Source organism: Phyllobates terribilis, unplaced genomic scaffold (genome assembly GCF_046119375.1).
Source record: "Phyllobates terribilis strain yellow unplaced genomic scaffold, ASM4611937v1 Scaffold_9__5_contigs__length_417890890, whole genome shotgun sequence".
In the NCBI taxonomy this organism is placed as follows: domain Eukaryota; kingdom Metazoa; phylum Chordata; class Amphibia; order Anura; family Dendrobatidae; genus Phyllobates; species Phyllobates terribilis.
The window spans coordinates 65,273,917-65,291,545 of record NW_027362769.1 but is presented as its reverse complement, the minus strand read 5'-3'; the positions used below and the strand labels follow the sequence as shown (position 1 = coordinate 65,291,545).

At 43.7% G+C, this 17,629-nt stretch overlaps 1 protein-coding gene across 1 annotated transcript in view; it reads left to right on the top strand.

Annotated features, from left to right (window-relative positions):
- Positions 1–218: 218 nt before the first annotated feature.
- The window catches only part of TSPEAR (thrombospondin type laminin G domain and EAR repeats), a 251,202-nt gene continuing 233,791 nt past the window's right edge, over positions 219–17,629 (top strand). The window contains exon 1 of the mRNA XM_073646543.1: positions 219–894. Within this exon, the coding sequence (XP_073502644.1) occupies positions 816–894 (79 nt within the window). The 5' untranslated portion in view covers positions 219–815. The remainder of the gene's footprint in view (positions 895–17,629) is intronic.

Genomic DNA, 17,629 nt, shown 5'->3' with positions numbered 1-17,629 from the left:
TTTATCCTTAGACTGCATGATGGACCAAAAATGCCCCAATCATTTCCTTACGTCAATAGATATTATTCAGCTTACACTGAGTAAATTGACAATATAAAACAACACTAAGATCACTGCAAAGAAAACACCACTACTTTTCTGATGTCTCCTAGCACTGTGTCGCTATAATCCTGTGCTGTCGTTGGGAAAGGCAAACGTGCATTCCATTCATGTTCCTAAAACCCTTGCAGTAAGCACACACTCAGGTGCACTGCTTTTTCCTTTCTCCGCCTTTGTTGGTAATATATTCTTTGTAAGGGCAGAGTCATTTACAGTGGGAAATTCCTTCACCTGGGGAGGGCTGGGCAAAAGATGAAAAGATCCTAGAGAGGAGAAAATGACTGGAAACTCATTTAAATGTCTGGATATTTGGCTTGTGCCTGGAAACTCACCTGCTCATCCCTCAGACGCAGAGGCTCACCTGTTGTATCCTGATCAAACAGCTGTGACTGCAACACCTACACTTTACATTTAGAGTTTGTCAGCTCCAGAGCATTTAAAGACTTTTTGAGCAGCAAACCGAGGCCAGGAATGGTACTTTATCTCAAGGCATAGTCCCTGCTGCTTTCCGCTTGAGCACAATGATCGGATTATCTGATACAGTGCATGTACAGTGGTAGTACCAAATCATGACCAAGTCCATTTAACCAAGGAACGTGCCATCGTTGATGGGCCATGAAGACTTGAGTCCTAGCTCTATATTAGAGTGCTGGCTTAGCCAGTGACGGAGATTTGTGAAAATTGTGCATGGACCCCAACTTTGAGAAACTCCACTGATGTCTACCTTGCTGCTGGTCTCTCTTTGGGTTGTCTTTAGTGGGACCATCGGTCTGAAATCATGGACTCCATGCACAGGTAAGGACATCAAGTTTTACTATGTTAGCGTTGCTTGAACTTGACTTTTTCAGCCATTGATTTTACCTTTAAACATAGAGATTGCAATGTAATTCAGGGGAACTTGTTAATGTCAGATTTTGACAATCGCACATTACTTGCGAAGTGGAGAAACGTCAACACTACTAGGGCGCTAAAAGTGTCAGAAATGTCACATTGATTAAAGGGCACCGTGCCCTGAGTTTTCAACAAACCAACAGCAAATGTAAATGGTACAGTATTGTATTTTAGAGGACGGACCCTTGTGTGCTCCTCTGCTTTACACCTCAGTACATTGTAGCGCTCATTAGTTGCATTTATTAAAGACTTGCTTATCTTACTGTACATGTGAGTATTCTGTAACTTTTTGGGACCTGTTTACCTGATGAACCTTCAGACAGAACTTCACATTGCCTTATTGTAAGGAGCCAGGTGACAACCCATCAGCAGAAGACCTTGTAATTCAACAGAAAAGTCAGAGCCAAACTTGTCAGAGAATTTATTTCAGAGTGAACAGAATTTAGGCACTTGATACTTTCTCCTTAAAGTTGGCCGATAATGATAGTGTTCACACCTGTGAATCAGGCTACTATACAATTGCCTGGGAAATACAATATATGATAATTATGAGGGCTAGCAAAAGGATGATTGAGCGTTTATCATTTTACATCAACTAAAAGGAAGAATGAGAGGACATGCCGCCCCGTGAGCAGCTGAACGGCCTCTTACACAAATGTCCCATTTTCCATTCAGCAAGATGTTGCTTTTATAGGAGACCTGTCACCTTTGTGGTTTTTAAAGAGAATTACATATTTTCTTTTGTGTTGTCTTTTGCAGCAATTAAAACACTAAGGATTTACCATGGTAGTTTTTTGAAAAGAACAATTTTTCTTAAGTGACGTCCTCAAGACACCCTAACTGGGCATGTATTGAGGGTTTCCGAAGTGAGTTGTGCAGAAGATGATGCCTTAAGTCCTGTTACTTTGTACTATACATTTATGAATATCTGGTTGCGGTAAGCAGATGTAAGCATAGAGTATTAGCCAGAGGTGAGGGGGATTCACCCCAATTATTGTATTTATTTTATTAATATTGTTGTGATATGTAGAAGGTTCTTTAATCGCCATCACATGAAGAGAATATTTAGGTTCTGCCACACATAGCAACATTTTTCACGATTTTTTTTTTTTGAAAAAAAAGTACATCATAAACGCATTGTATGAACATTGCCTTAAGAATAAAAAAAAACTACTGACTACCAGACATAGAAAAAAATTCAAACACCCTTGGAAACCAACATAATTTTCTCATTTTGCCGGTTGTTTTACGTGCCAGCCCAGCAGTGATGATGGTGACCACTACCACCAATCACTGGCTGCAGTGCTCATGCTTGTAATAACAGTACATCAATGCAGAATGCACATAAACAAAGACCAGATAGTGACCACTGGAGCAACATACAAATTAACAGATGAATAAAGTAAAGTTTTTTTATTTCTTTTCATTTTTCAGCCTTTTTTTTACTCTTCGAAACCTTTTCTAAATGTTTGAATAGTTATGCCAAGATTTCTTGAAAATACACTTTTCTTATATATTGAGATAACTTAACATGTAGGAAAATGTTATATGGAGGCAATTGAGTGTCTTATCAGTAGCCCAATCCTGTGTGTAAAAATCTGAAAAGCAGGGGCAATATAAAGATGAGGGGAGCGCAACATGATAAAAATCATCCATGCATTAAAGGGAATCTGTGAGCAGGTTTTTGCTATGTAATCTGAGGACAGCATGAGGTAACGGTTAAAACACTGAATTTAAAGATGTGTGACTTATCAGGCTGTTTGCTGTAATTTACTTACAATGAAGGTTTTATCACCAGGACATTATCATTGCTGGGTCTAACTGCCTCGTGCTAAGTTGTCCAACCTCTCGTCTGATAAGCAGCTCACTGTCAATATACAATGTACACAGAAAGCTGTAGTATGGACGGGGTCAGCTTTCTCAGCTCTGCTTCATGCTACATCTAAGAACTCTGATTGTGTCACAACTGCTGCACCTAGTAAACTAAGCGATACATCACTGGAATCAGGGTCTCTTTTCCTACATTATGCTGCTCTCAAATGAGGTAGCAAAATCCTGGTGAGAAATTCCCTTTAAAGACCGTTCACTAATATTGCCTGTCACGTCCCCTGATGGAGGATTCTGCCCCATCCTACCCCATACTAGGCAGAAGAGCTACCTTTGTAATACAGTAGGGTGATAAATCATCTACAGTGGTCAGTCTAATATAAGGTTTCTGATATAGTAGTAGACCACAGAAATAGGCAGTGTAATGCTACATGCGGTTATTACCTTTCAAAATCCATCAGCTCTCAGACCAAGAGAAAGAAGGAATAATTGAACGCAATCTTAAAGGACAATACAAAAGGGCAGCCATTAACTTCTAGTCCTTTTGTTCTAAGGTGAACACTCTTAAAGACGTTTTCTGGATCTTTAATAGTGATGTTGAGCCCTAGCTGAGGTCATTAATATTTTGGTCTTCCAATTTCGGCATGTGCCCTCTCTACTCAAGAATAGGCAAAGAATATTAAAAGTCTGAAAAACCACTTTAACATCCTATACTAGATTTTGGCTGCATGTTACACTTTCTGTAGAGGATTGATTCATATCTTCTTGAATGTACCACAGCCCATGAAGCGGAGAACAAATGTATACCAGAGCTAATCATCCAAACTGTTCTACCAAGGGTAGTGAAATTAGTCAGATTGGCTTCATCACACATCAGTTTTTTTTGCAGCTTTTTTTTAAAAGATTATGAAAAGATTTAAGAACACCCTAAGTACACATTTCCAAATCCCTCTGATATACAGCTAGATCCGTGTACTGCAGAACCAGTGAACTATATAAGAAATACCTAATGAGATTGATATCCAGTAATAGCTCGCTGCTGACCACTGCTCTCCAAGATTAAATCAGTGCATTTCTCAGCGGTGTTGTCCTTTTCCATGGCATTTGTCACTGTAAATTAGTCATTAAACTAGATAAGAAACTCTAAAGGATAAGTCTGTCACTTTAGATGTCTATATTGTCATGTAATATATGGAACAGTTCATAAAAAGTGACTTAAAGAAGTTGTCCACTATTTGGACAACCCTGTTCATACCCCTCGCTTGGCCCCGATAAAATAAAAAAGCTTATATTCACCTACGGTGCTGGCACCATTTCCACAGTGTCATCACTCGCTCTCCCCGGGGCTCCCGTGCTGTTATTGTGACGTGACGCCGGCGCCCAATCAGCACTGGCGTCACTATCCCGCCTCCTGTCGACTTGAACATGAAGTGGAAGTCAGATCAGCTGCAGCCCGGACTTTCTCTTCATGTTTGATTTGACCAAATGCAGGGACAGTGACACCAGCGCTGATTGGGAGCTGGGGTCACGTGTCACAACAACAGCACGGGAGCCCCGGGACTGAGAGTGCCGAAACCGCGGGAACAGCACCAGCACGGGAGGTGAATATAAGCTTTTTTATTTTATTGGGGCAAAACATTTTGTTCAAGAAGCGGTTGTCCAAGTAGTGGACATTCCCTTTAATATTTGAAATAAAGGAAATGAAAGGAACCTGATGGTAAGAGTATTGTTGTCATATACAGTATAAAACCTGATGGGGCAAAAAGTAACAAAGTTTGGTTTAAAGGGAATCTGTCAGTAGGATCAACCCTCCTAAGCCATCTATATGGGCATGTACAGTAGGTCATAAGAAGCTGAATAAAATAATACCTTGATATCTACAATCCGATGTCTTATTCCAGAAAAATCCACATCTTTCTCAATATGTAAATGAGCTGTTATGGGCTGAACATAGATCTCCCTGAGAATCTGCCTCCATTTTAAATGAAAGGTGGTGTTACCAATGTGAGACATGTGATGACTGACAGTCTGCTCTCAGGATCTACATGTCTCACCCTTTCATTGAAAATAAGCTGTGGGGGCAGATTCTCGTGGAGAGGTATATCAGGCCCATAGTCCTAAGCAGCTCATTTACATAATAAGAAATTGGATCGTAGATATCAAGCCATCATTTTATTCAGCTTTCTATGACCTGCATGTGACGCGCCCCCTGGCCCGTGGGGTACTCGGTGCCGGGCCGGTCGGTGCAGGGGATGTCACAGTAGCAGTGACCCAGTCCGTGACCCAGGGCGGTCAATAAAAGGGGATTATAGTTTTTATAGTTTAATGTCCGTGACGCCACTTATGCTATGCGGCTAAATGGAGCCGCCGCGGCGGTGCAGATCCCCTGGAGCTGATGGTGACGCAGCAGAGTTGGTTCAGCTCTCCACAGGTAGAGCTAAGCTCCAGGGAGGTGTAGTGATGATTAATGAGGTAGATGTTGCTGAGCAGTGTAGTGCAGGGGATGGCGCAGATAATAATTCTAGGACATTGTGGGGTGCAGTCTTCAAGGTTTACTCACAGTTGTTGAACTATTGGCTACCTCGGTTGTCTTCCTGCGCTGGCTCTCACCCTCCTGCCCTGCCCCTCGCAACCAGTGTCCCAAGCCGGTAACCTCGGATTTTGGCAGGCAACCTGCAGTCCCCAGAATCCTATGTGGCTATCTTTTTAGCGATGTAGTTGCGGTTGTGAGCAGCTGCACCCTGAAAGTACAGAAGCCTCCGGTTTCTAGCTGAGCCTTGTAGTTCTCCACTACTTAGGAGCCGGTCCCCTTTGCGGCCTGATCCCTCCATGTTCCAGCAGATTTGGGCGAACGGGTGGCTTCCGCACTCGCCGTGCCCCTGGGATCCCCTCACTTCTGGTGCCTTCCTCTGCTCCCTTCCTCCTCTTGCCAGTCCTCCTGGACCTCTCACTCTAGGCCCACTCCTCTAAGCAGAGCTCCTACAGAGCTCCTGCTCCCACTTCTTCTCCTCTATCTGACTGTTTCTCAACTCTCTGACTGACTTCCTACAAGATGGTTCCCTTTTTGTACTCCTACTGAAGTGCTCCCCTAAACTATTCCTCCACCCACACCCACTACATGGTTCCACCCTCCAGCTAGGCCAGGGACTGTGCTCTCCCTTAGGAGCAATCTCGCCCTTCCCTCTGAAGTGGAGTGTAAGGGATGCAAGTGCGTGGGTCCCGGGCAGTACTCCATCCTTACCTGAGAGTGGGATACCACACCTCTGGGTGAGATGCAGTACCTCTGTGGCGACTGAACCCGCAGGGGCGCCACATACAGCACGTCTGCGGGCTGGAACTCATGCCCATATAGACGGCTGATCCTACTGACAGATTCCCTTTATCTATGCCAACAAAAGGGCAAATTGAATGGTGGTGCCAATAGTGAATGGTGTTGCGGTAGCTAATGCTGGGAAACCTCTTGTTCATTTTCATTTGCCTTAAAGAGTTGTTCTCATGTTTCGTTGGGAGCGCACCGCTCCCCTGCCTGATGGCTTCTTGTTTTCCAGGAGGGTGATGTGCTCCTTATGATTGACAGATTAGACAAGCGGCATAATTGAGTAGCTAGCCCAAACCATTCACTCTCCGGTGCTGCAGCAGAATGGGAGCAGCACACAGTTTTAAAGCTGGCTGGATTGTGTGCTTGATCCCTCCAATCAGCTTTAGCTCAGAGCCTACAGAGCTCTATGGAGAAGAACTTGCAGCACTGCACATGCTCAGCATCCCTACTAGACTGCAGCAATGGCCGGTGACCTACTATAGGCAATAAGCAGTAAACAAAATTAAAAATTCCTCCATTTTTGAGAGCAAAGAGGATTTTTAATAAGATTAAAATTGCAAAGTTTTTTGCTTTAAAAGCATTTTGCAACATTATCTATTATTTATGTGGAGACGACCACTTTAATTTCCAGTCCACCTCTGCCTTTGTGCACTTTCAGCTATGTGATTGTAGCCAGCAATATATAAGCAACGGATGTTTTCATGTGGTTGTGAAGGCAAAAGCGTAAATATCTCTACAATATATTCTAGTTTTTGTAACAAAACAACATGTATGCACTTACTAAACGTCACACGTAATATATAGTACACAATTATATTTAATATAGACCACAATTTAGTCTGTACTTACAAAAATATATAAATGTCCCAGAATATAGCTATAGCAACCAGAGTGGAAGCATTAATTGTTTTTAACAGATGTGACCTATTTTATTATCTGTGATATCCAGAGCTGAGAGGTGCAAGAAGATCAGCTTTGGAAAAATTATTTTTTTTTTATAAATTGAAATTAAACTTTTTATTTTCTTCAAAGCTTGTCATCTCGTGTCTCTTCTATTGGAATATTTTTGAACCAAAAATACAGATCACATCTGTATATTAGTAAACCTTCACACAACACAACTTAATGCAGCAGAAAAGTTTACAAGCAAGATAAAATACTTTTTATTTCATGACTAAACCATGTAGAAAAACAAACAAATGGGAGTGTATAATAAGATATAAAGCCGCGGGGATATATCCTTAATGTCGCTGTAAGAAACGAGCAATGAATCCTAAGCTGCAATCAGCCTTACAAATCCCTCATATATTAGTATAGGTTCACCCAGGCTATTGCTTCAAGAACATCTACATAGTTTTACAGCTTCCCTGGATTTCTCAGAGCTTATTTAACCTACTACAATGTGGATCAGTGTTAAGCTGCCATCAGTCGTTAATGGTTTACTGCAGTTGGAAGCATTGGACTTGCCAAACATGTTCCTAGCTGAAGTGTAATACATTCACATTGTGTAACTCCTGCTGGAATTACTGGGAGGTGTGTTATTATCGGTGTGATACTACCCCTGACAGCCTACTCTTCCCTGGGGACAGCATGTAGAGCGAGATGATAGAAGCCACCCTCGGTGAGGTACCAGGCATGAAGGACTGCTTTCCTAAAGAGCCACAAGGTGTTGTCCCCACCCTGCAGCGTGGGATGCATTGTTCTAATGATTCATTCTTACTAGAGCAGAATAATTACACTAATCCAAATTCTTAACTCTATTTGACAAAATTAAACAAGACCATTATATGGAGATAAAAGAGTAAATCAAGATAATCATGATGTTTGTGTACTGTATGGCTTCAATGTCTTTTCTCAGTTTTTGAAGGCTTTATCCAAGACTATTTTTTTAACTATAAGCCTAAAAACTAATAGGCAGGTAGTTGCTAACTACCTGCCTGTAGTACCTGGTGGTCATTGACCGCTCCTGCCAACGATTCAGCTCCTCAATGTCAACAGAGAAGCTCTCTTCTGACCTGGTCTGTTGATGGGGCGTGATTGCCAGCGTTATGCTGATTGGCAGCCGACTCCTTGCAGTTAGGCAGTGGAGAGTAGACTATCAATCAGCATGATGCTGACAGTCACTCCCTGTCAACAGAGCAGAAGAGAAGCTGCTGCTTTGTCGATGTGACATCTGCGGAAGCCACTGAATCACCGGCCGGACAGACAGGTAGGAACTCTTACTGTCGCTCTTATTTATTCTCGTCTGGACTACTACAACTCTCTACTGATTCGTCTTCCACTTACCAAACTTTCTCCTCTCCAATCCATCTTGTATGCGGCAGCCAGCGTCATATTTGTGTCCAGCTGCTACACTGATGCCTCTGTAGCGCCCCAAGGGTTCGGTCGCCCAGGGGGCGCGTCAACTTTGGCGTAGTCGGCAGGATTGTGACCAACCCGCCACAAACGGGTATTGCGTGCCTGAAAAAGACTGTATACGTACCTTAAAAAGAGGTTTCCTGCCATCCGGAGCCGTTTCCCGCCATCTTCAGCCGTTTTCCCGCCATCGGACGCCATCTTCGGGACGGCGCACGGGAAGAAGAGGGGCATGGACATCAAAAACGCGCGAAGTCCGAAGCCCCGCCTCACGCGCTGACGCCGCACAAGGTCCTGGAAGGAGCCCAGCGAGCGCTGACGTCGCAGCGCGCGACGCCAGGTCCTCAACGCAGACCATCGTCAGCGGAGCCGCGGCCTACAGAAGAGGATCGCCGGAAGGTAGGCCACGGTTAACCAGGGGGGAGGAAGACATCAGGAATGGAGGGCAAGATGGCGGAACGGCAGCAGACTAAGCTGCCCAGCATCGGCGGTGCCCCAGCCGTCGCGGGTCCCGACCAGCGCCAGGAGAAGACACGTGATGCAGGAGCGGTCGCGGGAGCAGGTAAGAGGAGTCTCCCTGTCCCGGACGCTGCCAGCGTCAGCCTGCTCCCGGGCCCCCTGGTGGAGCCGCTGATCCCGGGCGTCATCAACAGCGGCCCTCTCCAGGCCCGGTCGCAAGGCCTGATCTCCCCAGGCGCCTCCCAACCGCATGCTCCCCCAGTCCCGAAGCCACGACCCCTTGGGACTGACCTGTACAGCCAGCTCGCCAAACCCGGTGATCAAGAGGGCCCGGACGGGTCTGAAGACCACCACTATGAGGAACAAGGCGCGTATGGAGGGTATCACTACCAGTGAACAGTAGCATACCATTGTGTATAGTTACCCGACAGGGTACATGGGACTGCTTCCACAGAGAGTGTTGTCCCCGTTGGGACTGTTACCTGTCAAAGTTGCCCCCTTTCCCTTATCTGGCTGGGGACTGAGAACAGCCATCCCCTTCCCAAACTGGTCGAGGACTGAGAGCGGCCGCCCCTGTAAATAGTTGCGCTTCCTAAAGCGCCCCCTACTGGTTTTATAAAAAGACTGTAACGTCTACCTCGGGACAGAGAGTCCCTCACGTTTAAAAGTTTGCTGAAGTTTTTGCACTTAAAAGAAGAATGAACACCTGGTTGCAAGTTGCACCGCGGCCGGGATCCAAGAATATGTTTTACTTAAAAATGTTTTATATGAAAAAGTTTTATATGCTGCTACATGATAATGAGAATGTTTTATATGACAAAAGAGTTCTGGTAATATTAACAATGTCTAATGAAAGGAAAGTGTTGAAAAAGAGAAAAATGTTTCCCATAAAGGGAATTGAACAATGTCGTCCGTTTTCTAATGTAAAAAGTTTTGAAAAAGTTTTGCATGTCTTGTAAATTAATTGTCTTTACTCTTTTCCAGCCCGAGGACGTACTGTGGTTTACCAGGGGGGAACGTAGCGCCCCGAGGGTTCGGTTGCTACAGAGGTATTGCACCTCAACCAGAGGTGTGATATCCCACTCCCAGGTAAGGATGGTGTGTGGACCGGGACTCAGTTAGCTGCATGCATCACACACACCCCATTTCCGGGGGACAGCTCAACGGTGCTCCCATTAGTACAGTAATGCAGGCACAACAGATCATGTCCCTGGCTGGAGTGGGGAGGGGGGAGGAAAACCCAGTGATGTAGGAGCAGGAGGGGACGGCTTCTGGGCATAGGTAGGAGCCCATTGGTTGCAAGTCACCTGGGCTCATACACAGAGAGGGAGGTATAAGAGGTGGGCACCATCTTAGGACAACAGAGAGAGAGTTCAGTCATGCAGAGAAGAAGTGCAGTCTGTGAGGAGAGGCTCTGCAGGAGCTCTGCTCCAGGGCCTGGCTTAGAGTAGAGGCTGGGGCCCGAGAGAAGAGAGGAGAACAGAAAGGAAAGTAAGAAGGAACAGAACACCAAGAGAGGCCCAGAGACACGACGGCAGAAGGAACCCTAAGGACCCAGGAGATTACGGGTGACGGGTTGGCAGAACAGGGTACCGGATCCCAAGTTGGTGGAGGTGACTAATCCTTAACCAAGAACCGGAGGTCGTGATCATTTACTGGTGCGACCCCTCACTACACCTACTAGGAAGGCACACCACATAGGGTCAGGGAAGTGGACACCCAGTCCTCCCAGGAGAAGACCTGAGGCAGCTGGACAGAAGTAGTGTCACTGGTGGGGCACGGCTGACGAAAGGATAGAAGGAAGTCCTGTGCCACACTCCGGAATTGCCTGGGGGTTGATCGAGCCCCCTGCCTGGTGGATGCAGCACGGCTCAGGCGGTCCTACCTGTGCACAAGTGACCTGGATGAGAACCGTGAGTAAAGAACCTGAACTGCAACACCTTGTCTCTGTGCTTTCTCACCGTGTCAGCACTACTAGTACTGGGACGCCCCGCACCACAACCACCATCATCACTCTACACCGCCCTGAGGCTATACTCCTCCCGTGGGGAGTTGTACTACAGTCTGCTGCACCCACAATAACAGCCTCAGCGGTCTGCCCTGCAGCGGCGGTTCATCCTGACTGCAATCCACGTGTGGCGTAGTCGGACATTAAACCATAAAAACCCCATAAATAGACTGCCACTGGTTTGACAACCCTGAGCCACGGGACCGGGCCATCGCCACGGTGACTACAAACCCCAGCATCCCACAAAAGGCCCGGTTCCGGGTTCCCCATGCAGCCCAGGGGGCGCGTCACCTCCACCTTGTGCCAATCATTGCACTGGTTACCCATTCGCTACAGAATACAATACAAACTTACCTTTTTCACCCACATATCTCTCCATAGTTCTGCACCACCCTGTATCTCCTCCTTAATCTCTGTCTATCACTCTACCTGGTCCCTCCAATTCATCTGTTTCCACATCCTCCATGCACCTAATAGCACTTGGTAACTGTACTTACACAGATACTGGCTGATGACCGGATCATGCAGCTTTATATCATAAACCTATTTATTGTAATGATGGCTGGACCGTACATATCAAGCACGCTCTACCTATTGTGTCCTCCCCACTTCCTCATAGATTGTAAACTTGCGAGCAGGACCCTCGCTCCTCCTGTAACTGGTGAACTATGTGTTACTTTACATTTCCCCACTTAATTGTAAAGTGCTGCACAATATGTTGGCGCAATATCAATAAAATTATTATAATTACCTGCCTATTAGATTTTAGGGCCATAGTAAAAAAAAACAAAAAAAACAAATAGTCCAGGATAACCCCTTTAAAGGAATCTATCAGCTGATTTATGCTACCCAAACCACTAGAAGCATGACTCAGAGACTGGCTGCATGATTGCAACCAGGTATATTTTTCTCTGAAATGCTCCAAATTATAGCTTGAAGATTTGGCCGGGAACCATACGCAGAGACAAGACTAGTCACCACACCTGGAGATTGACAGGTCTCTTCCTATGTACATACCCGGGAGAAACCTGTCAATCACCAAGAGCGGTGAGAAGCTGGCCGGGGGCTAGATGACCGAGGAATTCATATTCGTGCCAATATGCTTGGGATTACTTAACACCCCCTTGTTCTCCTTTTTCACAACTCCTTGGCTTTTTTTGTAACTTTGGTAATATTTACAATTATTTTATATCTATTGTTATATCATGTATTGGCATACTGTAGTTGGTTTATTTATTATTGGACCTTCCTATATTGCACAGATTTTCTTTGCACTTTACACCGTTTATGATACGCTGTATTTTCTATGTTAGCAGGTTTGCCATCTTATATGTGGAGATAGGGGGTATTTTTTTATCCCAACACTTATCATGGTGTTTTAGTAGTTCTTGTATTTAGTTTTGTGCTGTTATTAACTTTTTAAATATTTTATTGGATTTTGCTACACTACTGATTCACCTAATAAACTATATTGTTATTCCGCATGCAAAACCCATTTTATATGAATATACAGTGCTTTTTTTGTGTGTGTTGCTAGAGGTGCATGGCTCTCTACAGTTTTTCCATATTCTTTTAGTGCTCTTTAGAGCGTATTTATATGGACTTGTGCTGTCTGTGTAAAACTTATCATACTGACCAATGTAACTCATTAGGGTGTAAGTGTTCAGATGACAGGTTTTTTTCTGGAGAACCGAGTGTCCAAGGAAAAAAAAAATCAGTTTGCACTAGCCTCTTCTGCATTTTTGGATAAGATTCTCCAATTCAAGTCTATGGGTGCACAAAAAAATTGAATCTCATATGGATCATCTGTTTTGCATTTATGGATACATTGCCTTTATTAACCTAAGAAACTGTATTTAGTCATTTATTTATTTTACTCACTTATATAGCGCCATTAATTCCACAGCACTTTACAGACATTATCAGCACTGTCTCCATCAGGGCTCACAATCTAGATTCCTTATCAGTATGTCTTTAGACTGTGGGAGGAAACCGGAGAACCCGGAGGAAATCCACTCAAACACGGGGAGAACATACAAACTCCATACAGATGTTGTAGTTGGTGGGATTTAGAACCCAGGATGTCATGGCTGTAAGGCTGTAGTGCTAACCACTGAGCCAATCATGCACATTTGAAACTGTTGATAGATGTAAAAGTGTTTTCTTTTGCACTTTTTTTCATCTTTATGTATTTTTTCTGCATGTAAAAATTTCAAGTGTTTTTCACTGCATTTTTGGTAGTGTTTCTGTAATGTGCCTTTTTGACATTTTTCAAGGCCTATATAGAAGCCTATTGAAATCATGGGCGAACACACCACATGTGGAGCTGGTTCAGCTACACAGGGGGCCATGGTGCAATTTGCACTGCTGGCATCTTATTTAGCATGTTGCTGTGATCGCTCTGTTTTCTTCCCCCATATATTTTTCTCCTCCAACTAAAGATGTGAGGGAAGGGCCCCCAGCCTTCGCCTGTTCGCAGTAGTTGCCTTCATATATTGTTAATTCATTTCTTGCTTTTCTTGAGCTGTGGTCTTTCCCAGGATTGAAACTCACAACCTGTAGCATGGCAGGCAGAAACTTTATCAGAGAACCACAGGTTACACTGCTAAGTATAGGGGGATTTTCTCTGCCTAAAGATCTACAGCAAATAGTATTTTTCTTCTTTACATGCAAATTGTACTAGTAACATAGAGTTATATCTCTATATACCTACAGGTGCATCTCACTAAATTAGAATATAATCAAAAAGTTAGTTTATTTCAGTTCTTCAATACATAAAGTGAAACTCATAAAATATATAGAGTCATTATAAACAGAGTGATCTATTTCAAGTGTTTATTTCTGTTAATGTTGATTATTATGGCTTACAGCCAATGAAAACACAAAAGTCATTATCTCAGTAAATTAGAATACTTTATAACACCAGCTTGAAAAATGTTTTTAAAATCCAAAATGTTGTCCTACTGAAATGTATGTTCAGTAAATGCACTCAATACTTGGTCGGGCTCCTTTTTCATCAATTACTGCATCAATGCGGTGTGGCATGGAGGTGATCAGCCTGTGGCACTGCTGAGGTGTTATGGAAGCCCCGGTTGCTTTGATAGCAGCCTTCAGCTCGTCTGCATTGTTGGGTCTGGTGTCTCTCATCTTCCTCTTGACAATATCCCATAGATTCTCTATAATAGATTCTCTATGGGGTTAAGGCCAGGCGAGTTTGCTGGCCAATCAAGCACAGTGATACTGTGGTTTTTAAACCAGGTATTGGTACTTTTGGCAGTGTGGACAGGGGCCAAGTCCTGCTGGAGAATGACATTTCCATCTCCAATAAGCTTGTCGGCAGAGGGAAGCATGAAGTGCTCTAAAATTTCCTGGTAGACAGCTGCACTGACTTTGGTCTTGATAACACACATTGGACCTACACCAGCAGATGACATGGATCCCCAAACCATCACTGATTGTGGAAACTTCACACTAGGCCTCGGGCAGCTTGGATTGTGGCCTCTCCACTCTTCCTCCCAACTCTGGGACCTTGTGGAGTGTGTCAATGACTGCCTTCTGGACATCTAGCAAGTTAGCAGTCTTCCCAATGATTGTGGAGCCTACTGAAACAGACTAAGGGGCCTTTTTAAATGCTTAGGAAGCCTTTGCAGGTGTTTTTTGTTAATTATTTTAATTTACTAAGATAATGACTTCTATGTTTTCATTGGCTGTAAGCCATCATCATCAACATTAACAGAAATAAACACTTGAAATAGATCACTCTGTCTGTAATGACTATATAATATATGAGTTTCACTTTTTGTATTGAAGAACTGAAATCAATTAACTTTTTGATGATATTCTAATTTAGTGAGATGCACCTGTTTTTATTAGAGGTAAAAAATGTATGAACTATGTATAGATTATAAATGATCCACAACCCACAATAAGTAATGGTCAGAGCTCACCTTCCCTGCACAATGACCTCTACATAGGACACAGAACATGCATATAAAACTCTCCCACAGAGCTTGACGATCATCTCATGACTATTGTTGTCTATGGTCATTGTGGCTGCTGCAATGTAAATCTCTAAAGGTTGTTACCAGCAGCTCAGACAAAATGGCGGCCTGTATTATCATATAAAGTAAATAGAATAAAATTAAAAAAAAGGTTAGCAGAAAACAGAATATGTATAAGTATATAGGTGATACATTTCATACATTCCCTTTGCTCAGTCAGGATAAAACAAAAAACATATTAGAATAGAAAAACAATAAACCCCTGGAGGCTGGTACTGTACGGGGTGGACCCCTGTATCAGCCTGAAAGGTGACGAAGGTAGAGGCTTAAAGGGGCCCAAATTACGATGATCACGGCTGCTGTGGATGCACCATTAGCCACTGAGATGTAGATAGCACAGGGCGGCCTGTGGGCAGTGCAGAGCACTTGGTCTGATTTGAAAGAATGCTGGCCCCTTAGATGATGAGTGGTGCCATGGCCAGCATACTGCCCGGGTGGTGGGATGATAGAAAAGGTCTAAATAGAGGTGCTGGTGGTCAGCATAGATTATGTACTGCTACAGTAAAGGCTGTTAAATGGAATCTGTCAGCAGAGTTTTGCTATTTAATCTGAGAGCAGCATAATGTAGAGAGCCTGATTCCAGTGATGTGTCACTTACTCAACAGCTTCTGTAGTTTCAATACAATCAGCGTTTTATCAGCAGGAGATTATCACTAGGCCGGACTAGGTGTTGTGTGCAAAACAGTCAGGCTAATTTGTGTAACCTTTCCCCCACTATTGATTGGTAGCTTGCTGACAATGTACAGTGTACACCCGAAGCTGCCAATCAGGGGTGTGGGTGGGGTTGTACAGGAAGAGCATTCTGAACACTGCTACATCCACAGCAGAGATAACAGTGATTCTATGAAAACTGCACTGAGCAGCCCAGTAAGTGACACATCGCTGGAATAAAACTCTCTCCCCCTACACCATGCTGCTCTCAGATTCTATAGCAAAAATCTGCAGAGGGATTCCCTTTAAAGGGGATTTCACCTTTTTAATATTGATGATCTATCATTAGAACTAGTGCACATTACCGTAAAAATTAGACAAGTGCTATCTGGCGTTTTGACGGATAGCACTTATCCCCATGTTATTCAGTGAGGTCATGCCCATGTCCATAAAAATAAATCACAGCATGCACAATTTGCCTCCGATCGGAGCACACTCAGCCATTCAAGTCTATGGGTCTGTGAGGAAAATCAGACTGCACTCGGATGACATCTGAGTGTGGTCCAATTTTCACAGACTGACAGAATGGATAACATGGAGAAACTTTTTTCTTTTATTCTCTACGTCCGAGAAAATTGGGCCACACTCTGATCACACTCTGATCAAACTCTGTCCAGAGCATAATTGGTCTGATATTCTCGGATGAGAGAAAAACGGCCGTGTGACCCTAGCCTTGGGATAGGCGATTGATGATCAGTGGGGATTCGACACCATCAGCTCCACCAGTCAGCGACACTAGGGATCTGTCACACGGATTAGTGGCCGCTGCTCGGAGCTTCATATCATATCCTATTCATTGAATGAGCGAGAGACCAGGCCACTTCTGTACCCAACATTGCTGGATAGACCAGCTGTACCTGCTGTGTAATAAACTGCATGGCATGCTATGAAGAGATGACTAATGTGCTCTTCATCTGGCTCTTATTTCCGGCCCTTCTGTAGCCCGCAGCAACATTATTATTATTTTTTTAATACCTATCTATACACATCTGCTCTAAGGCTTTTCATGTGCACTTGATGGCCTTCTGACTCCAGCCACATAGCTGTTTCCGCGCACAAAATATATTCATTGTGACAATATAGTTTAGTAAAATGTCACATATTATAGCAGATTTCTACCTAAGGTAGATGTTAGTGTCTTACATCTTTTTAGTTTAACTTGATACTATATTTATTATGATTTTTATGCTCTTTTACATGAAAACGATGAAGACAATGAATGTAAAGCACCTGGGGCACCTGATCTGTCACTAGTCGGCCCCAGGTACTGCCCTTAATGGATTCAGCAAGTACAGCTCAGGAGCAGAAGGTTTGGGACCTCTAAAAGTTGAATAAATGTCATCAGCATTTTCATTTCATGATATCTACTGCTATAACATACTTTATCCCAGCTATCATTGCTCATGAATAGGTTATACATAACCTTGTGTACAACTATATGATGTAAAAGGCACAAATATTACACTTTAAAGGTCTATCATGATTTTCCTTCCTTTCCTCTATCAATGGTTAAATAATATTCTCAACTTTGAGTTTTACAAAGTTTTTGTTGTGGACACTGTTGATGGAAGATTATGATATACAGAGTAAATACCATGTACATCATGGAGCAGATTTCTCAATAATGTTATAGCCACTAGTAGTCACACCAGGTGTTGGGAAGACTTAGTGCAACACAGAGGGAAAGGAAAGGGAGCCCAGACACTAGGGAAAGGGGGGAAGTGGAGACCTCCTAGACTGGTCTAGTGTCACCCTGTCTCCCCTAACGTCCCTATATTACCTCCTCAACAATCGCCGCACGCGTGCCTCGCCCTACTCTCCCTGGCGTATGACTACGGCTAGGGATGGAAGGAGATGAGCACTAGTCAACCTCCACTAAACTCTATAGACAACAAGAAT